The sequence below is a fragment of the Natator depressus genome, chromosome 4 (assembly GCF_965152275.1).
Source record: "Natator depressus isolate rNatDep1 chromosome 4, rNatDep2.hap1, whole genome shotgun sequence".
NCBI lineage: Eukaryota > Metazoa > Chordata > Testudines > Cheloniidae > Natator > Natator depressus.
In genome coordinates, this window is record NC_134237.1 from 20,063,631 (window position 1) to 20,086,658 (window position 23,028).

Sequence of the window (23,028 nt, forward strand, 5' to 3'; positions counted from 1 at the left end):
AGCACGTTTGGCAGTTACCTTAGCAAAACAGTCTCAACTAAATTAGCAACAACCAAAAACTAAACATCAATACTCCTTGGGCTGCCCCCTGCTCAAAAATGCCTGCATGAAAACCTAGGCATGGCAGCATTCCCTGAAGGTCAGCCAGCCTGTGGGTACTTCGGAGACAAGGGGGCTCTAAAGCTGAGAGACCTGTCTCTTTAGTTACTTTACATAGCACTGTATGTGTACACAAAGCTGTGCAATGGAACATCAGTGCCAGACTTAGAATGGGTCCCCATCTCAAAGGGTTTAGAGGCTTAAAAGCACTGATACAGACATTACCAAACATGGCAAGTGTGTGCCCGGAATGGGGCGTGGCCTTTACGCGTGAACTCCTTACTCAAGAGGTTAGCTTCTTGCAGGCTGTGATGGAGGGAGCTTTGGCATATGTTAGTGGAGCCCTACCCTGAAGGTCTTAGTCTGAAAGCACACATGGAAGCAGACATTACAGAAGAAGAGTGGTAGCTGCTGCGGTGCCCCATCACAGCTACAAGAAAGGAAGTTTATTTGGGTAGCAATACCTCCTTTTCCCTCTCCTTTCTGGAAATTCAGCCCTGCACTGCCCCTGATTTGCCAACCACTTCCGGAACGTGATGGTGGGAGGGGACAAAGGGGAAAGCCAGCTTTCTGGAGTGACGTTCTGGTCAGCTCCTAAGTGCAGTGACTTGGGTGGCTGTAATCTGCTCTGTTTGATTCAGCTGGCTGCTGTTCAGTCACCACGCTGACATAGGTTGTGTCAGGACAGTGCCTGGCTTTACCAGCACATCCCAGTGGCCCATGCTGGATTAGGTGCGCTGATGTGCACGGTTCCATTTTTTTCACTCTTGCAAAATGTGTGTGGGAGGGGAGACAATTTACTTATGGTTCTTGGCCCGAGTGACCCATCATCCATCAAGCAAATGAAGACATGGAAACATTTTCTTACTGGCTATGTAATCGTAAGCAAGTCCCTCTGCTACACCCAGGCACAGTTATAACTGCATAGTTTCCTGCTTAGAGCATTAATTTTGGGGACCATTAATTTAATACCCATTGGAGAAATTCTTCTGGTACGTAGTCAGATTAGTAGGGGGCACCTCAGAAAGCAGGACATCCAGCCACAAGTATGCATGCTTGCTTGCTTGCTTCCCTGGTCCATAGCACGCATGCTTTATTATCTCCAGGGGGCCTCCAGCAATACGTGAACACTGGCTTCAGCACCCCTTCATGTAGGCTCTGCACCACAATTAAAAGATCAAGTTACGGTTCCAGTGGAAAATCTTTCAAACTGGTCTAAGCCAGTTCAGATGAAACCGAATTGCTGGACACAGGTTGAAGGGGGAAAAAGAGCCACTTTATTTTTGTTACTTTAAAATGATGAAGCATGACAGCTTCTGCTCTCCCTTTTGGCAGGCCAAGTCCTTCCCTTGTGGTGGAAATTCCGTGGCTGTCTGCATACTTTTTTCTATTAGGACAGATTGAAGATGAAACTGACCCAGGAAGCCAACAAGAGTCTCTTTAAAATGTCAAGAAGTGACAGCAGCACTGAACTTGTTGAGAGAGCCAAAAAAACACTACAAATAAAAGTTAAATCTCCTGGCTAGCGTTGCTATATCTTTTTCCAGTTCCAGCCAAGAGAACACACAAAACAAATACAGATGTGGCAAAAGCAGCCAGAAGAGAACTAAAATGGAGCATCTAGAATAAAGGACTTAGGTTTGCAAAATTGTATGCCAAGTGTCAGAAGAAAGCATCTGCACAAAATAATGTAGACTGAAATCACTTTTAAAACTAAGCTGCATTCAACAGGGAGTTACAAGTTGTTGGTTCTAATCCAAGCCGAACAGGTTAATTGACTGAATTATTATCTGATGACTGACTGACTGGCCTATTTGAAATTAATCTCACTCACTAATGGAACAGTGATCACCTCACTCCTCACATACTGTGGGGCCATGCGGGTACCCATAGCAGTGCTGCTGATCTGAAGGTATACATGGTCCCCAAATGTAAAATAGTTATGGGTAAGGACAAAGTCACAAAGTCCCTTGAGGAATTCCACCATGATTTTAACAATTTCCATCCCACCATCAACCTCAGCCTGGTCCAGTCCACACAAGAGATCCACTTCCTGGACACTACAGTGCTAATAAACAAACAATGGTCACATAAACACCACCCTATACCGGAAACCTACTGACCGCTATTCCTACCTACATGCCTCCAGCTTTCACCCTGACCACACCACACGATCCATCATCTACAGCCAAGCTCTGCGATACAACGGCATTTGCTCCAACCCCTCAGACAGAGACAAACACCTACAAGATCTCTGTCAAGCATTCTTACAACTACAATACCCACCTGCGGAAGTGAAGAAACAGATTGATAGAGCCAGAAGAGTTCCCAGAAGTCACCTACTACAGGACAGGCCTAACAAAGAAAATAACAGAACGCCACTAGCTGTCACCTTCAGCCCCCAACTAAAACCCCTCCAACGCATTATTAAGGATCTACAACCTATCCTGAAGGATGACCCAACTCTCTCACAAATCTTGGGAGACAGGCCAGTCCTTGCCTACAGACAGCCCCCCAACCTGAAGCAAATACTCACCAGCAACCACATACCACACAACAGAACCACTAACCCAGGAACCTATCCTTGCAACAAAGCCCGTTGCCAACTGTGCCCACATATCTATTCAGGGGACACCATCACAGGGCCTAATAACATCAGCCACACTATCAGAGGCTCGTTCACCTGCACATCCACCAATGTGATATATGCCATCATGTGCCAGCAATGCCCCTCTGCCATGTACATTGGTCAAACTGGACAGTCTCTACGTAAAAGAATAAATGGACACAAATCAGATGTCAAGAATTATAATATTCATAAGCCAGTCGGAGAACACTTCAATCTCTCTGGTCACGCAATCAGAGACATGAAGGTCGCTATCTTACAACAAAAAAACTTCAAATCCAGAGTCCAGCGAGAAACTGCTGAATTGGAATTCATTTGCAAATTGGATACTATTAATTTAGGCTTAAATAGAGACTGGGAGTGGCTAAGTCATTATGCAAAGTAGCCTATTTCCCCTTGTTTTTTCCTCCCCCCCCCCGCCCCCCCCCGGCCTTCTGGTTAAACTTGGATTTATGCTGGAAGTGGCCCACCTTGATTGTCATGCACATTGTGGGGAGAGTGGTCAGTTTGGATGAGCTATTGCCAGCAGGAGAGTGAGTTTGTGTGTGTGTGTGGGGGGGGTGGTGAAAAAACCTGGATTTGTGCTGGAAATGGCCCACCTTGATTTTCATGCACGTTTTAAGGAGAGAGTGGTCACTTTAGATAGGCTATTACCAGCAGGAGAGTGAGTTTGTGTGTGTATGGGGGTGGGGGGGTGAGAAAACCTGTATTTGTGCTGGAAATGGCCCACCTTGATTTTCATGCACGTTGTAAGGAGAGTGGTCACTTTGGATAGGCTATTACCAGCAGGAGAGTGAGTTTTTGTGTGTGGCTTTTGGAGGGGGGTGAGGGGGTGAGAGAACCTGGATTTCTGCAGGAAATGGCCCACCTTGATTATCATACACATTGTGAAGAGAGTGGTCACTTTGGATGGGCTATTACCAGCAAGAGAGTGAGTTTGTCTGTGGGGGGGCGGAGGGTGAGAAAACCTGGATTTGTGCTGGAAATGGCCCATCTTGATGATCACTTTAGATAAGCTATTACCAGCAGGAGAGTGGGGTGGGAGGAGGTATTGTTTCATGGTGTCTGTGTATATAATGTCTTCTGCAATTTCCACAGTATGCATCCGATGAAGTGAGCTGTAGCTCACGAAAGCTCATGCTCAAATAAATTGGTTAGCCTCTAAGGTGCCACAAGTACTCCTTTTCTTTTTCCTACCAATGTGATGTTTCTAGATCACAGAGCAGATCAGGGAAAGTTTGTATTGCTGACGCCTATACTTTCTTTGCCGGATACTGAACTTGCTACTTAGAATCACCAACTGGATGACTAGTTAAAGCCCAGTATTATGAAAAACCAATTTTATGGAAATGTTGGTGGTTTGCTGAGACTTTTCAAAACTTGTTTTACCTGTAATTAAAAAAAATCCTGTTTAAACAGTTTCCCAGATTAAAACCAGAGTTTTGATTTGGCCTGTTCCTCTTTGTTGTTCGTTGTTGCAAATATTTGTCTACTCGTATAATTGTTCCCAAATAGCACATTTCAAGCTCACAGCAGAGATTCCTTTAATCCAGAAACAAAATTTGTAGAAGCAGAAGTAATTTATAATAATTTATAAAAGTTAGGTCATCCAATCAGGAAATAGTAACAATATCATGTAATTTTAGCTGTGTACTCACAAAAACTTTGAATACCAAGGCTTCTGAGTTTCAACAATCAACTGAATTTTAGTTATATGAGCAGTTCTTGAGCAAGACTTAGTTCAACTCTGTTTGTAAAATTCACCAATGGCCAGATTCTGTGACCCTTTATGCAGTACCTTACTCTGCAAAGAGTCCACAAGTTGACTCTGAAATCTAATAGGACTGTGTGTGGAGTAGCTGCTATGCAAAAGTCAGGGCTTCAAGTAAGGGTGTCAGAATTTAGCCCCAGTTATTCTAAACAGTGATGATACTTGTGGTTTGTTGGGGCTTTTTTAAAAGCCCCTCTCTGTGCTAGCAATTCATTAACAGTAAAAAGCTATATTTGCTTTTCTTCCTCCCTCCCGCCCCCAATGAGGTGTGCGGTTGACTGGTCAGTCTGTAACTCGGTTGTAATGCTGAAGTTCTACTGTAGTTGTGGCTTATCAGCCCCCTCTACTGGTTGTTATGTGTCTCAGCATGACAGTGGGCCCTGAAATATCTTTCCAAATAATAGCAAAGTGGGTGTTCGGGGTAGTCTTATTTTGTGGATCTATATAAGTGTATATAATAATTTTTTTTCTTTACAGTTGAAATCTTTAATTCCATCTTTAGAAATTTAAATCTGTGGGAACTATTTTAAAACAGCATTGGCATTACTTAGTTTCTACCCCTAAGAGTTTCTACCGCAGACAAGTCACTGTTGAAGGGTTCAGTTTGCTCTATCCATTTCCACAGAAAGTGTCTTCTGCTAATTGAAAACAGATTAAGGGGGTTTCAAATTATTTTTTTACCTATCATTTTCTCTGTAGGGTTTCACTTCAGTGTAAATCTGGAAGGGTTCGTATAAAATACATTCCTAGCTATTAAATGGCTTTACAGCTCTGTAGTGCATTTGTCTCATTTTCAGAAATATCTGATCTCATAGCAGGGGCCTGCATTTCTCAGGCAGATGGAGACTCTGTGCAGGGAGTCTCTGCACAGAGTGCTAAACACTGAGTCCAGGCATCAGCCTTCTTAGCCCAATGAAGTGCCGAGGTGATCTCTGTACCACCCTGGCTGTCCAGCTTGTGAAACTGAGGAACTCTGACTTCACCAGGTGTATGGCATGCACATTAAGCAAACGAGACTTCAGTATCAAAGACCCCCTTATCATCGCTGCAGGATGGTCCAGACTGGCATCAATCGACAGGACAAGAGGAACTGCTTCCATAAGTAAGAATGCCAGCCCATTAGGTCTTGAGGCTGAAAGAGATGCAGCACTGGTCAGGATTGTGCCTCTCCGCAAGGTACACGTGCAGTTGTCGGTGCCATGTTATTCACAACTATGTGAGGCACAAGGCATGAAGCAGATCATTTTGACAACAAGGCCTGAGTCCTATGAGATAAACTGTAGACTCAGTAATAAGGGACTGAAGGGGAGCAGTTGCCCACTGGGGATAGGTCTGCAATCACTGCTTACCACAGTCCCACCGAATAGAAGATCCTGAGCTCGCATGTTGGGGGTAGCAGCTTCCCAAGAGTGGGGATTTAGTCAGGCAAATCTTGAAGGGGAACTATAGTTACTAGTTTCAGAGTAGCAGCCGTGTTAGTCTGTATTCGCAAAAAGGACGACTTGTGGCACCTTAGAGACTAACCAATTTATTTGAGCATAAGCTTTCGTGAGCTACAGCTCTCTTCTCTCTCTGCTTTGAAAGCTATGCATCTATCCCATATCATTGAATACCTTATGAGCTGTTGCTTCTTGTACCTCGTATGTGAGTAGGCTGGCTAGTCCAAACAGTGTTTCATAAACACATAAAAGTGTACATTGTCATAGGGATTTCTTTTGATTAAGAGCTAATCAAATCCTTGAACCTCAGATTCTTTCACTTTATATAGTGAGTCTTGCATCAAAAATTGGTTCACTGTAATCCAGTATAAAAGGAATGTATGAAATGGAGAAAATGCAAACAGGTTGCTGTAGCTCTATCAGGGCCCCTTTCTCAAGGATAGGGACTTAAATAATTCACAGAAAAACGGAAATGCTCAAGAATCTAACTGAATAGTTGTCATTGAGGTGCTCTGAACTGGCAGAGGTGAAGAATTTAATTTTCAAATATATCTTGGAGCAGAAATTTAATCTTCCGTATATTCAGAAAGGGTTGCAGGACCCCTAACAGAAGTTGCTTCAAAAGTTTTATTCAAAAAGGAAAACTTCACCTGGTTAAACTTGACTAGTTTTGTACGTTCACAGGACCAAGAGGATTGAGGGAAATCTGAAAATGTGTGTGCCTTTAAGAATGGGGGCTAAGAGGGCTCAGCCCTTAAAAGCAATGGAATGCTGAGAAATGTTGTCTATAGGGAGCCCAGAAGATGTAGCCTGGGAGAGATCAGGTGATCAAGAAGCAGCATGTGACTACCAGACTATATAAGGAACTCTCTCTAGCTCTCAAGTGAGAGAGCTGCAGGAGGTGCTGAATCCAAGAGAAGAGCTCTTGTTCAGGGAGCCCTGACGGAAGGCTGTGGAAAAAAACCTGCGAGGAGACAGGACTTAAAGGGAGCCTGTGGGAGCGGTGAGTCAAGAAGGAACAGGCCTGAAGCAATATAAGACTGGTGTGGGCTGGAGGCTCAGTGGTAAGGCAAGTCTTTATTTGGGGGCTTCTAGCAAGGGAAGGAGCAATTCTTTCAACCCTGTAGCATCAAGGTAAGGATCCATTAAGCTTGATGAGGGCAAAGGACTATTTACTGGGTCTGGGGAAGTCGGATGTATAACTTCTGAATCCTGGGGAAGAGCTGATCACACTATGGAGTTACACCTGAGTCAACAGGGTAAATAAAAAGCTGGGTTTGGGATGGGTGAAGACCATTCAGCCCATGGAGAGCAACCTTGCATTATTAACCGGGAGAAGGGCTGTTTTGTTTGGCTGTGTTGTTTTGTTAGTCACCGAAAGTGGAAGAATTCTGAGGTTTGCCCAGATGGCTAAACCCCAATCACTTATCCACCAGGAGAAGACTGCCTGCTACTCTATCTGAGGAAAACTGAGGCAGCAACCGGTAAGGTAAGCAACCCAGTTAAAATGTGAAATGACTTTTACAAGGTGGTTGTGGGTATTTTTGTGACAATTTTCGTAAGGTTATTCAAGCTTGTGTGGGACTATTACGTCATATCAACTTCCAGCAAGGGAAGAACTAAATGAAATCACTCCGATTGAACTATTTTGGGAAGTTTGCACTGATGTTCCAAGGAGCAACAGTTCCTGCAAAAGTGGCTGTTCTACACACCACAGTTAAGACTAAGACATTAATATTTGAGCTGAAATATCTTAAACGGGGTTTCAACACAACCAGTGCATTCATATGGAGGACTTGGTGGAATACCATTTAGCTGGCCAACTGTAAAGTGTGTTTCTAAGTGTTCATAAATAAAACCACACTACACTGAAGTGTGGTTTTACTATAAAATGGGAATTTCTGACTCCAGGTCCACTCCTGTAATTTATTGCATGTGTGTGCACTACTGGACTTGTAGTGGGCCCCATTGAGAGCAGTGGGGCTCCACATGGCTGTAGGGTTCCACCTGTGCAGATCCATTTACAGGATCTATCCCCAAGCCTACTCAGGGCCATGCAGCATCTGTTTCCATTTGTGACTACAGCTCTTTTGGACTCTCGAAAGGACCAAAACCTGTGCATAAACTCTGCATTCAGCACAGATGAGTCATGCTGTCCTCTGAGCAGGAAGCGTTAGATGCTGGCTCGACTTCATGCAGGACCAGTCAGTTAAGTCATTTCTCCTCCACTCATGGCTCTGGCTTTACTGCTTTCCCTCACTACTTCTTGTAGATGGTGTGTACTGGTTAAGGTGAGCTCTTTCTCCTGAGGGCAGTTAAAAGGAGTTCCCTATCTTATTTGATTCACTGGGTTTCCTGGAAGCAGCACGAGGTAATATTTAAACAGGTACAATAATTTGAGTTATGAAAAGGTAAACATGGAAGATAGAAGTGTTCCTATAGACCGTGGGGCTAGATCCTCAGATGGCACGAACTGGTGTAGCTCCACTGACTTCAGTTGAGAATCTGGCCCTATGATTCCAACTTCCACGTTTTGCTCTACACAGGAACAAAACTCTGACTTTGTTTCTGACTTGTCTATTATGATCCCTCCATGACTAAAATGTTCTCTTCCCCCTTACCTGGTACATCTTGTTAAAACATTCAGCAAGGCTGCTGTTATGCTGGGCACTCATTTGTCTGTATCCATTAAAAAGCATATGCATTATAGTCAATTATCTAAGGTAAATATTCAGCTAGCTTTTGATCCTACATGGATGATTTGAAAAGGATTTTTCAGCAAAGTAATTGCAGTTTAGCTTTTTGCTCTTGGTAGTTTCCATGTGTCATGGCACTTATAACAGGCTGACATCTGAAAACTGACTCCTTGTTTTTGCATTCAAGAGATATAAATATTTCTTGGGAATGGATAAGTCTGGGGCCTGGAAACAGCACATTGTGAAAGAGGGGGCAATTTGGTTCTACAACAGTAAGTGCTTCTCTTCTTAGCTTTTTATAGTAACTCTCTGCTTAAATTAAAACTTGACTTTGTTTTCTCGTTAGTCTGGCAATTTTCTCTCCATGCATTAGTTTTTGCAAAGAGCTGAGGCCCCAAATAATGTAAGTTAATAGTCATAGGCAACTGCTGCCACTAGAGGCTACTCAATCTTCTTTCTGATTTAAAAACCACAGTAAAGCAACCAACAGCACTGTCTTCTGCCTTGTTTAGATGTCTGAGAAGCCAGTTTTGCAGCATGATTCTGAACTTACTCATGTGAGAGCAAAAAAGGTGGAACAGTATTTCCCAGATTTGAGTTACATCGCTCCCTCTGCTACTGCAAACATGCATGAATACCTTCATGCACGTGAGTAGTTCCATTAAGCTCACACATTCATTGCCCCAAGTAAATATTTGTTCTCCCCAAAATTATAAAAAGGGCAATTACTTCACGATCACATTTTCAACTGCTGTATTTTTAAGGCCAGGCCTACACTAGAAAAAGTTTGCCACTATACCTACACTGGCATATCTTTCTACTGTAGACATACTTTTTCCTAGTATAATTTCCATCGGTTCCCCCCCCCCCGCCCGCCAAAAAGAGGCTGTACTACCAAAAATGCTTTTTTTTTTTGGCTGGTGTCACTACATGTACACTGACTTCTGCTGGAATGAAAATGTCACCAACCCCCCACCACTCATGTGTAATATCCCAGGCCTAAGACACCTACCTTACCAAGTCTGCCTCACTTTGAAATTTAAGCCCACAATGTGGATATACACAGCAGCAGTTTTCTTTAAAGAAAATGCTTCTCCTACAGAGCTGTGGTTGTTCACTCAGCATTGTGAAATGAGACTTGGTGAGAATTAAAAAGGAAGGGACACTTCATATGAAACATCCAGAATTATTTTAACCTGCAGATGATCACTATATAGAAATAGTTTTGTTTTAAAAGCTTGGGGGCAGGGAGAGAGCATCCCTTGCTCCACACTAATTCAGCTCTATTTAGTTTAGTTTTCTGCTATCCTCACCTCTGGTAGATTAAGTAGAAATGCTCCAAATGTCTTCCTTAATCAAGTATGGATGAGCTAGAATAAGGAATAAAGGGTTCTCTCATCAAACCAACAGATTTAGTTGTCACTTAACTGTTTTAAATTTAGCCACATTTGACTTTAATTCAATCTTCCCCAGTCAGGGCAATAATTGGTAAGAAATGTGTTCCCATATCATTTCTATTTCCACTAAAAGCTGCCTTTATTTCCCTGCTTCCTTTCAGCAAGCAGAATCAAATATGCATTTAAAATGGAAAGACATCTGCATACTTCGAGAATAGTGAAGCTGCAAATAAGTAAGGGCTGTTAACAGTACCAGTAGCTGCCTGTTTTAATGCTTATTAAAAGCCAGAAACTAAGTGGAGTTGGATGTAAATTGAAAAGCACCAATGCTGGTTGATCTGGTAGCAAAGTGGCTGTATTGTGCTGCAGGAAGCTCTCTGGACAGCATTTCAGGGTACTCCAGCTCCTGACATCAAGTAAGAGGGCTGGATTGATGTAAAGGGTTTCTAAAAGCCCTGTATTGGCTGTGGCGTAGGGCAAGGCAAGCACAGCAGATGACAGCTATAAAGCTACTTTCTGAGGTTCCACTTACCCTGCATGCTAGGGTTTGTACGTCACAGTGGAAGTGCTGCAGTCCATACGCAAGGCTGCTGTAATGTGGACAGGCCCACAGGGCTGTCATTGACACCTGTGACCTGTAAAGCCACCCTTCCTCTCCAGGCCTCCCATGCTGTGATGTCACCTTGGGTGCAGAGAACACTACTTCATGTTGTACAGATACCTAACTGTTTAGGGGGGTGGTGCAGACTTGTCAAGGTTCCTCCCCCACTCTGAACTCTAGGGTACAGATGTGGGGACCTGCATGAAAAACCTCCTAAGCTTATCTTTACCAGCTTAGGTCAAAACTTCCCCAAGGTACAAAATATTCCACCCTTTGTCCTTGGATTGGCCGCTACCACCACCAAACAAATACTGGTTACTGGGGAAGAGCTGTTTGGACACGTCTCTCCCCCCAAAATACTTCCCAAAACCTTGCACCCCACTTTCTGGACAAGGTTTGGTAAAAAGCCTCACCAATTTGCCTAGGTGACTACAGACCCAGACCCTTGGATCCTAAGAACAATGAACAATCCTCCCAACACTTGCACCCCCCCTTTCCTGGGAAATGTTGGATAAAAAGCCTCACCAATTTGCATAGGTGACCACAGACCCAAACCCCTGGATCTGAGAACAATGAAAAAGCATTCAGTTTTCTTACAAGAAGACTTTTAATAAAAATAGAAGTAATTAGAAATAAGAAATCCCCCCTGTAAAATCAGGATGGTAGATACCTTACAGGATAATTAGGTTCAAAACATAGAGAACCCCTCTAGGCAAAAACCTTAAGTTACAAAAAAGATACACAGACAGAAATAGTTATTCTATTCAGCACAATTATTTTCTCAGCCATTTAAAGAAATCATAATCTAACACGTACCTAGCTAGATTACGTACTAAAAGTTCTAAGGCTTCATTCCTGGTCTATCCCTGGCAAAGACAGAATATAGACAGACACACATACCCTTTGTTTCTCTCCCTCCTCCCAGCTTTTTAAAGTATCTTGTTTCCTCATTGGTCATTTTGGTCAGGTGCCAGCGAGGTTACCTTTAGCTTCTTAACCCTTTACAGGTGAGAGGAGATTTCCTCTGGCCAGGAGGGATTTTAAAGGGGTTTACCCTTCCCTTTATATTTATGACAAGGCTGCACTCCATTTAGCTCTCCTTAGCCAGAAAGGGTGTGGCCCCAAAGATGCAGGCTTGAGAAGGAGGAAAAAGGGCTCTAAACAACTCGATAAATACTTGTAGCTGTTAAGATCTATCCCTAGGGGGAGTTCCAGTTATGCTAGGAATTAAACAGAATAATAGCTTGAAGTACAAATATATTTTATTGCAACCTCCATATATCTCAGTATAATTACACCAGTCCATTCTGCATTTTGTCCACTGAATATCCAGACTACAATCAATTTGAAATACAAAACAGTTTCAAAACATGGTAGTGCTTTGGGACTGCTGATAAAGCTACAGCTTCCCTAGTATGGCATGGAATATACAGAATAACCCACATAAATATTTCTTTAAGAAATATAGGATTTTCATTCCCATACTTTGCTCCAACCCCACCCTGTTGTCATAGTCTCTACAAGTGTTTCAATACCTAACACTGTACAGTTTTCCTAAGTTAACTGTTGAACTTGTCAAGAAAATTCAAGACTGTGAAAATCTTTTGCTCAAGCTGCTCTTGAATTTTAGGCTCTCCACACGTATATTAAGTCTTTGTACAATGCAGTGTTGCCATTTCTTCCCTTCACCATTGGTTTGGTTTTCTGCCAAGTCAACTGAGGTTATGGCACCCTCTAAGAAATTCTATGAGTATCCATATACCTCCCTCATCAGTATTTTAATTTGATGTAGAGTATCAACCAAGAGGAAATAAGTGATTAATGTCTGAGGTGGCCACTATATGGTCAGCACTGGATAATCAAAAATACAATTCCAATACATAAAGCTACACACCAAAATGAAGCTAGATTAACTCCCAACGGAAGAATACTCTTTAAAATTGTTAAACATTAAGACTGAGGCAATTCAAGTTTTAACAATTCTGTCCTGTCAAGTTAAATCAAAAGGTCAGACTTACCAAAAAGGCAGTTGCTTAAACCTTAACTGCAAATCAGTCAACAAAATGATGACAGTTTGAATAGGAGGGTACCACTTCATGCTACTGAGACAAAGGCAAGCACCTACACAAGATGTAAAAGATTCCTATGAACGTCTCAGTTTTACCAGCAGGAACCATGTTATAAATAATGGTTGAGGTGGTAATCTTGAAAAGCCTGAAAGAGGTTCTCAAACACATTTAAAATTCAACAAATTTTAAATAAATATTTATATACAATTATACACTAAATACAGCTGATTAATGGCTTAACTATAGGTTCCTGGTATTTCAGTGGGGAAACAGTCTGTAATGACAGCACAGTTTAGGTGTATTATTGATTTAGAATTTATCACTACATCTGACAAACTGCAACGAGGCAAGACTGTTAATCCCTTGATGTATCACTTGTGTTGCTACTAACTTCCTTTTGTTTAAAGAGACTTTAGACTCCAACAGATGCAATTCTTCATTTGAAGTTTTGTTTCGTTCTGGGGCTCAGACTAGAATATCCACAAGATAAGTAAGCCTGTTTGTGTCTGAAACCATCACATCTGTACTCTTCCTGAAAGTGACGCTAACCTCACACCATATCACTGGATTACTAAAACTGAACATGTAAGCAGCTGAAAATAACATTTAGAAAAAGGGATTTCTTCCCCATTGTGCATTCCTGTTTTCAGGAATACAGTCATTTGTAAGAAAGGACCAGTAAACGGTGTCTATCTAGAGAAATCACTTCTATTAAAATAAGACAGTTATACAGGAAGCCTCACGCATGCTTCCACTCTTAAGGTGGTTCTTAATATAGGGTTAACTGGAGGCATGAGAGAGGAGATATGTTCCAGTGGCTAAATCCCACATAAAACAGGCCAGAACTCTGGATTTTATTCTCAGCTTTGTAACAAGAGCAACTAATTTGATTTTCAGAGATGCTCAGTGCCTGCTTCTCAGCCCCCTGACAGTCAGGTAATGAACCTCTATATCTTGAACCTCAGGTATACAATAGGAAAAATAACCTCCAAAGGGTTGAGGTGCTTTATTCCTGTCTAAAGTGCTACAGAACTAGGCTTTTTTTTTTTTAAAGGCTCTCTTGTATTTATCAGAATGTACATATTAAAAACACACTCCAGTGTGTATCCTAGAATCAAAGTTTTCTTGTTTTTTGGGGGAGTGGGCGGGAGGGAAGTAGTTTTAAGGCTCAACAATTCAAAGTGCAACTCTTTAACCACAGCCTATGTATATTTTATGTAATTATAAATGCTCCAGATTAATGCCCCTTAAATATTTTTTGTACCTTCAGAAAGTTATAAAGGGCTATCTGCTTTCAAATAAAAAACAAGGTCCTTATTTCATGTTTACCCAGACTTTTCTGAATCAGATAAACTTCAGAAAACTTGAAAATTAGGACTCAGCTTTTCATAGTTACCACACATAAGTCATTCAGTATTTATCTACCATGTAGGATAATAATTAAAAACCCCAGAGCAACGCTGTTGTCGTCATGTGCCTCCATCCTGGAGTCTTATCAGGATCTTCTGAAATTCTGGAGAGTTGCTCGGGGCTTGAATCTGAGTTCACATACAATCAACCACATTGTTGGATCCCTGACCAACATCACGGATCTGACTACTAAGACAAGAGCACACAGCTACACCTGCTCCAGCTCTGCAGTGAGAAACAGATCCAACAAGCTCCCACCTAGAGAAAATGGTAAAGCAAGAAAGACAAGGGGGGGGGGGGGTGGTGTTAGTTTTTTTCCCTTGAAAAGTTCTCTACCCCCAATATCTTAATTAAAATTGGTACATTCTCTCTAGGAGAAATGAGGCCTCCATTGTATTAATTTAAGGGGAAAGCATTAGTTTGAATGTTTTACCACTTAATTTAAAACAAATCTACATTTACTCATAACTTTGAATTGCATCCACCTTACTCTTGAAATGTTGTACTTATAAATTATTTTCCTCTTTTCTGCACCCAACCACATTTTGAGGCCAGAGAGACTTAGGTGTAATTTCCTTGCCAGCTAGATCCTTATTGAAAATAAAGTCTCTCAAGCACGGAGAAATAATGAAACTAGGCTAATAAATTCATTGGATTAATCCAATTTTGCCTTACACTAATGATCTTATTTATCGTACTCTGACGAGAGAAGCTTCCTATGCCTCAGTGAGGAGATGGGAGATATGAACTTGTAAGTGAGAAAAAAAGCCAAAGGTATAGAGGGAGCACATTAATAAGTGTATTCATCTGCATATCAAGAAAAAATAAGTATTTACTCTTAAATATATATATATTTTACCCCCAAAAAACAAGAGCAGTTAAGTAGTGCCCTTCCTACTTATTCAAGGTGATAAACAGATGGGATTCTTTATATGGAAGACAGCAGCCTCCATGAAGATCGGAGCCATCCATGGCCATAAATTTTCATAAAACCATGTCAAAAACTTTTTTGAAGTAATAGTTTTGTCTAACTATAATCACTAAGGTCATAGGTCAAATCAGAGACTAATGAAAGGCTGCACAAGAGTTAGCTTTTCAATGACATATGGCTTAAGCCACAACTGCTAACACCATGGGAGAGACTGAAGACTGGGCCTAAAGTGCCAATTTGTGGTGTTTGAGATTAGTCTCCTTTCTAGTAGAGACTAATGTGAAATCACTAAACACATTATAATTAGAACCTCAATCTAGATTTGAACTACGTTCCTAGAGAAAACTGAATTCTTTATATCCATTAATGTAACTAGATTGAGTATTTGTTGTTGGATGTATGTACTTAGTCCATACAAGACAGCACTTTTAAAAATACACTTTCAGGTAATTTGACAAGTCTAGGATTTGCATTAAATATCCTTCAGCTGTCGCTGAGTAAAATTGCTCAGTTACCTGTTGAGGACAATCACGTGCTCAGTTATGATAGCTTACTTTACAAGATATAAAAAACCTGCATTTTTTCTTGCTACCCACTATCTGGAGTAGCATACTGAGATAAAGGAGAAAAATTATTCAAATAACTTTCCTAGTTTAAGGGCCACAGTGATTCTACACTGTATACATGAAGCCATCATCACCTGTCTTCATCTAACTCAGAATTACCTGTTCATCTCTGGATCAAAGGCTTCCACTGTGTTCAGGTATGCATTGCCATTATGACCACCAACTGCAAAAATTTTACCCATTAGTGTTGCTATGCCAACTCCACCCCTGGGGGTTGTAAGTTCTGCTACATACTCCCACTTGTTACTGCGAGGATCAAACCTTTCAACAGAGCTCAATGGAGAGTTGTCATCAAAGCCACCTACAAAGAAAGACATTATATTACTGTTTGTTAGGAGGGAGATTTTAGTAATGCTGGAGTCCAGTATTCAGACTGCATAATATTCAACTGGTTGGCAGTACAATGGCCACATTTTTCAAACATGGGTTCCTGAAGTTAAGTACCTAAAATCAATATTTAGGTAGCAGTGTGTGCCTTAAGTTTTCAGAGGTGTAAAAGTTAAAGGAAGTGGCAGGTGCTCACCACCTCTGAATAGACAGACTGCTTGCGGTGCTTTAATTTTAGGCCCTTACATTAGAAAACTTTGGCCACTGTGGCACAGTGATCATAAGACCACCTCTTGCTGTTTGTTTTTAACTCTTCTCCCCAAAGATTGTTGAGAGTCCTTGTGCTTGTTTCCTCACCACATGCATATAGTAATTCTCAGAATAAAATGGGGCTAAACTTACTCTTGATGAGAATACTTCCTATTCTATAAAGGATACCAATATGTACAATGAAAATGAGCAAGCAGTGAACAAGTACATTGGCTTTTCTAGAGACAAAGGAAGAAAAGAGTGCATGTAAGTACTTAATAACCAAATGGAAATCATCAGGAGTTAGTTTAATTGCATATTGATATTTAAGCTATAAGGGACTCCCAACAGCACCTGCTGTAATTACCCAGAGATTTTCTTAAAGGATTCATTAAGGCCAGAGACTCATCCTTATGCACTACAAATTTCACCATGTTATTTCAGTTAATCCATACCATAAAGACTTACTGAACCTTCTGGATATTTTGGTTTCTTCAACTGTAGATTTACATGCATACAGGTTTGTAGTCATGCGTGTCCTTTCTACTTAAGGAATGTTCTGGCTGTCTCTCTTTTGCAGACTACTCAAGCTAGTCAACATTTCATAACATGCCAGAAAATAAGTGTCAGTAAGTGCTGCAATCTGCTTTAGATCCAAGCATACTGTCAACTAACTAAAAGCACTCATGAAGTTGTACCCCATATGCAGCTCTGAACATCAGTGCTGAACTACTCTGCTGTGTTTCTTCCACAGTTGTATTGCTTCTGTAAGTGCCACTTCAACTCTAAAACTACACCACATACCCTTTTCTACCACTTCCTACCTCGCTTCTAAATAGTAAACACTACAACGGAATGGCTTTCAAAAAAAAAAAAAAGTGGGGGTGGGGGGAAAGGGATTCTGTGTTTTAAAGAGAAAGCGATATTAAGAATCTGTTAGCAAGGTCATTTTTTAAATCTCACTGACAAAGTTAGATTAAAACTCGGGCCAGTTAAGATTATGTAAAATTTCATTTAGTTGGTGACCTTGTGATTCATATTGCAATTCTATGGTATGTATGCACAATTAAACAAACAAATTAGGTATAGTTTACTTGGGAAAACAGAACTCAATGTGAAGCAGTAAAGAAAAGTTTTTAAAAGTCTATAAATCTAAAGAAACTATTGAGCTCAGGCACACAGTGAACAAATGAAAAGGTGTGAGATACATGTACATGTCTCAGGGTCTATTTTTAAAGAGGAAATTATATTATGATGTACTTCTATATTTTCTAAACAGTAGGGGTAAAAATCACTGTGCAATGAATCTGGTATTAATTAAGATCACACTAGTGTCTTACATGAAAGCTTCACTTTTAAATTTCAAAAAAACCAAGTGAGCACATGTTCTGTAACTGTCCATGGTATATTGTGAAATGCACAGCTAATTGCACCACTCATCTCTACCACTGGGAAGCATTGACTAGCTTTAACGAATTGTCAAGGGGCTCAGAGCAAACACTGTCTAAACTGAAAAAATTAAGTAGGGTTTAATTTTTAGATTCGTTTAATGTTCAAAGGCCACCTAGTCTCAGACTCCAGCTGCCCCAGATCCAACTAAATAAATCACAAATACCTTAAGTGTAGTAGAATAAATTTAACCCCCATGGAACTTATTCATATCGCACTTCCACTCCAGTTCTCCATCCTGACACTTTCCCCCTCCCCTGCCTATTTATAACTACTGGTGGGGGATGGGGAGGAATAAGCATTGCAGTATGCTCTGAATGACAGATTCAGACTTTCACCCCAAAGCTGCCAGCCCTTAGAGCGGGTATCTTGTCAGCAGCCAAAAGAATCTTCTCCTTTATAGCAATAGCATTCCAGCCTGTGCTGACCTGACTTTAAGGCAAGGGATAAGGGAGAGCCAGAATCAGGACAGAGCAGGTCATTTTTTTGGTTTACCGAGATGCATGAGTGTTTGTTTTTTTTAATTCTCCTGGAAGGTGCTTAAAAGTTTATAAAGTACTTAGATTTTTAACTTTCTATACATTATAACAGCATTTTTTATGTTGAAACAGCTTCATTCTCAGTCACAATCCACATTTTTATAGGACAAAGTGTCTCTTCTATCACTTAGGAAGAAACACTCCTACTTACCTACAACATATAAGCAACCATGGAGTTCACTAACCCCATTGCCAGCTCTTCGTTGACCCATCTCTTTCACTTCTATCCACTTATCCAGATGGGGGTTATATCTCTCTACGCTGGAGAGAGAAGCTACACCATCATTGCCACCAACAGCATACACATAGTTCTGAAAGAAGATTGAGCAGAGACGTTTCATACATAGAACTAGCCTTTCATATGAAAAGTCAATAGTACTTTTGTAGTAAAATTCAACATCACACGGCATCACCCAGTTCCTTTTCAGAGATTTTTTTTTAAATGAGCAGTGATTGTTTAGGAATATGCACTGATCCTGGAATGGCTGTCCATCCCAAGGATCACATATTTGTACCGTGCAGAATGCTTGTAGTACAATCATGACCAAGAAGTTAAAAATACAGCCAAGTAAATTAATTTCACAATTTACCTCTCCACAATTTTTCTGTAAACAACCCCCTGAAAGACATTTGTTTTTCCACGGGCAAATACAGTGACTGATTTGTGCTAGCACTGTTTTTAAAAAAAAAAAAAAAAAGGGGGGGGGGGGGGAATAGCTGAAATAATACATGGACTTTGAAAACAGTAGAAAAAAGGTAAGTTACATTTTAGCACTACTACCAAGTGTCACATTGTATCATTCATTTAATGTTACATTTTGCCTACCTAAATCCATCTGCTGTCTTAATTGGAAATAGTATTTATTTCCTGTCTTCAACTGTTATGTAATGTTAATAAAGATGCCATATTGCAGGCTAAATTTCACTGGTGAGTGAAATTATTTGTGTTTATATAAGTGTGAAGTGCTCTGGAACTGTTACAAAATTGTAGTGGACCTGCTTTTTCCAATGTTTTGCACCTTGTGTAGTCATTTATGTTGGTGCAAAATGCTACCTGCAGCTGAGTGAATGAAGAAATCCTATGTGGTAGACTATTCCATCCATTACGCAACAAAGGTGGAAGTGAGTGGTGCATCAGGCACAGTATGCTTAACACAGCAGCTATGACAAATCTGACGTTTAAAATGATATCCATAACCTTTTCTCTTCTCTCTTTTACATAATATGTCATGTTTTGGCCATAATTGAAGAGTTGTTTTGGGAGTGCCAACCTACTGATCACAGGATCAGTACAGTACTTATTTGAATGTTAGACAATGTAAATCCATACACTGGAGTTTGGGTGGAACACTGATGTTAACACCCTGAACTTTTTCAGAAACTGCACAGTATTTCTAAGGTTATAAGTGGTCAGTACCTCAGTTTTAAGTCTTCTTTGAAAGAGTCCCCTTCATTAGACCTGTGCCTCCTCATACCAAGCCAAGGCATTGTTTCAATACTGACTCAGAAGGAAGCATTAACTTACCACAAGGGCCACTGAGCCAACTCCTCCTCTGGGCGTATTCATTGACGCTACTCCACTCCATCGATCAGATTCAATGTCATATCTCTCCACATCACTGAAGCAAGTGTTGTCATCTAACCCTCCTATGGCATAAATGGGTCCACCAAGGGAGGCTAGAGCAATTCCTCTCCTAATAAAATCATAGCATCAACACTTGAGTATATCCTTGAAGGTACTAGGCAAAGCCAGTTAGACCAAGTGCAATTTTCTCTGACTGGCAACTGTTTCAAAATACAGGAAATAAAGTAAAAAGAAAAGGAGCACTTGTGTTGCCTTAGAGGCTAACAAATTTATTTGAGCATAAGCTTTCGTGAGCTACAGCTCACTTCATCGGATGCATACTGTGGATGAAGTGAGCTGTAGCTCACGAAAGCTTATGCTCAAATAAATTGGTTAGTCTCTAAGGTGCCACAGGTACTCCTTTTCGTTTTGCAAATACAGACTAACATGGCTGCTACTCTGAAACTGGAAATAAAGTGTAATGCAAACCAAAAGGGAAATGAAGGAACTTAAAAATTTCTTTGATCAATAACTGTAGCAAGTTGACTGTTGGTGCAGTAGCAGCTTCATAAAGTAGACTACTTCATTTTCAGAGGGTGTACCTACCCTAAAGCGCCAGACCTGCCTCAGGATCCCCTAGAACAAAGCCCTGCCCTCATCCAGAGTCCCACTACAAGTAAGTTAGTGTTGTTTTAACTAGAAAAGCTAGCTGGTCTTAATTTATGGCAGGCAGCTACCCTTTCAGCTACAATCTAATCACACAATCCAAAAACCAATGTTGGAACAAGGTACTATTTAGGATTTAATCCACTGCAATGTAAAACAAATGTTTAAAAAAAAAAGCAATGGGATTCTAGGAACAGAAGAGTTCGTGCTAGCAGTTAGTATATAACTGCATGAATCATGTGTTAGCTGTTGCTATGGTGTAGCTGTAGAGTGTTTCAGCACTATTCCTCACTCTTTTTCAGTTTCTTTCTTATGCAGTAGATCAAATCCAGAAGTTTAGTTCTTTAGTTAAAGTTTCCTTCCTTGGCTTTTGAATCATGTCTAGTCTGACAGCTACATTGTTGCATGTAGAACAGTTACCTATGAAAGCTACGTGATCTATTTAAAACAGGGGCAGGCAAACTTTTTGGCCTGAGGGCCGCATCGGGTTTTGGAAATTATAGGGAGGGACGGTTAGGGGAGGCTGTGCCTCCCCAAACAGCCAGATGTGGCCCGGCCCCTGCCCCCTATCCGACCTCCCACACTGCTGTGCCCTTCCTCCCCCCCAGGGACTCCTGCCCCCTCCAATCCCCCCTGTTCCCTGATGGCCCCTCTGGGACTCCCACCCCTGACTGCCCCCTGCTACCCCATCCAACCTCTCCTCTCCTTCGTGACTGCCCCCATTTCCTGCCCTCTGACTGCAGGGAACTGATAGTACCTCAAGACAGAAGAAAAAGATTATTTTTCTCCCACAAAAGAAGGTCCTACAATCTTGCAACTGCTTCTTCAGGTTACACCACAGAGGCTACAACACAGTACAGTAACCACTCCTCTTACTACAGTGCTTCACAGGAAGTGCCACAAAAGCTTGAAGGGCTCATCTGAGCCCTAACAGTATCAGAGAAGCAAGTTGATGACCCAGATTCTTGGTTCTTTCGAAGTGGCTTTGTGCTTTCCTGTTTAAGTCACAGTAGCCGAATGTTTCAGGACTCAGACATGCCCCAGTACTTCACTCCACCCGTTAAGTGTAAGCTTCTGATAGAAGTCTTAAATTTTTTTTTAGAAAAATATTTTCCTTAGACTTCAACAAGTTATGGAGGTTTAAAGTAAAAGTAAGGGTGACTGTTTTTAATAGAGATTCAGTAAGAAGAAAAACAGAAACCTCAGTTAAAGCAGTTTAAAAAATTCTCACCAAAATAAGTGTAAAATAGCAGTTTTATATCTAATTAAGCTTGTGGCTTCTGCATGTCTCTCTCAAAAAGCAATATGCACTCTTAGTCATTAGATTCCTACACCAGAACATTTAGTTATTTTTATCCACAGTTAACTCAGAAAACCAAAAGTAGTATGCTGAGGAAGTGAAAGGAAGCTAGTCACAACTAGCAGGGGGAGGTTTATCTGAAAAAAAAAAAAAAAAATTACTAAATATTTTATCTTTATATGCAGTTTATTTCCAAACTGCTTTTTGGGTAGTATGTCTGATAATATTTCCTTTGATCCAATGTTACAACTACTAAGTAATTAATAAAAAGCAGATTGGATTTTCCTAAGTTTACAAACAATACAGTAGCTGGAGGCTGATGTAAAGGAACATTATATATTTTACATCGCCAGTAATGCTCTAATGTGCATATGAGATTCATTTCATTACACACTGAGGCAGACGTTATTTTTGCCTGTCTGCTCTTTAAAGTGTTACACTAGTCCAGTAGGAATATACAAATAAGTGTCATTTAAATTAATGATTTTGGGGGCGGGAATAGCATTATGAATACTCCACAACACAACCCTGCACTGAAATCTTGGTATACTGTTATACAGGACATAAACAATACAGAATGTATCTGCAAGTAGTGATCAAAGTGTATCTTTTCTGTAGCTGGCGAAAGATTAAGATTGGCAATAATTTCAAAACAAGATTTTTGTCAATTTCAAACCCCCGCCCAAGCAAAAGAAAATAGGCAGCAGCTGACTGCAAGAGCAACCAGCTTGCATTCGTAAACCCAAAAAGACCAAAAACCGAAGAATGGTCTGTTGAAACCTTAAGAATTTTTTTTTAAAAATGGTATGCACAAAGGGGTGGATCAAAAACTAGACTGCAATAACTTCTGGATTATTTTCTAAAAGAATTACTTGCTCCTTTTTTGTTTAAGGGAGATTTACCTCTTGGTGTTCATTGATGCTTTCATCATCCACTTATTAGCGACAGGATCAAACATTTCCATGCTGCCTAAATGTTCATTTCCATCATGCCCACCTACTGCATAGACTTTACCTGAAGAAAAGAGAAGCATTTTGATTTAATGGGTGGTTGGAAACCCAAGTGTTGCCTGACACACAAGATCACCACAAACAGTGGGAAATATACAGGCGCAAGCTATTTCCAAAGTAGCAGCACACTTTTCAGTTGCAAGAGTAAGATTTGAAGGTTAAGAATCTGTAGTATAAGAATATACACAGTCTCTAAAACAGAGATTTGCATTAACAGCTGTTTTTATAGGACATATTAACATCTTAATCTGAGATCTTC

The 23,028-nt window shown here is 40.7% G+C and overlaps 1 protein-coding gene across 4 annotated transcripts in view; it reads right to left on the bottom strand.

The window, feature by feature from the left end:
• Positions 1-11,873: 11,873 nt before the first annotated feature.
• The window catches only part of KLHL8 (kelch like family member 8), a 37,274-nt gene continuing 26,119 nt past the window's right edge, over positions 11,874-23,028 (bottom strand). For all 4 annotated transcript variants that reach the window (XM_074950554.1, XM_074950555.1, XM_074950552.1 and 1 more), the window contains exons 6-10: positions 22,662-22,773; positions 19,755-19,923; positions 18,381-18,540; positions 15,765-15,966; positions 11,874-14,366 (exon numbers count right to left, since the gene is read on the bottom strand). In XM_074950554.1, the coding sequence (XP_074806655.1) occupies positions 14,243-14,366; positions 15,765-15,966; positions 18,381-18,540; positions 19,755-19,923; positions 22,662-22,773 (767 nt within the window). In that variant the 3' untranslated portion in view covers positions 11,874-14,242. The remainder of the gene's footprint in view (positions 14,367-15,764; positions 15,967-18,380; positions 18,541-19,754; positions 19,924-22,661; positions 22,774-23,028) is intronic.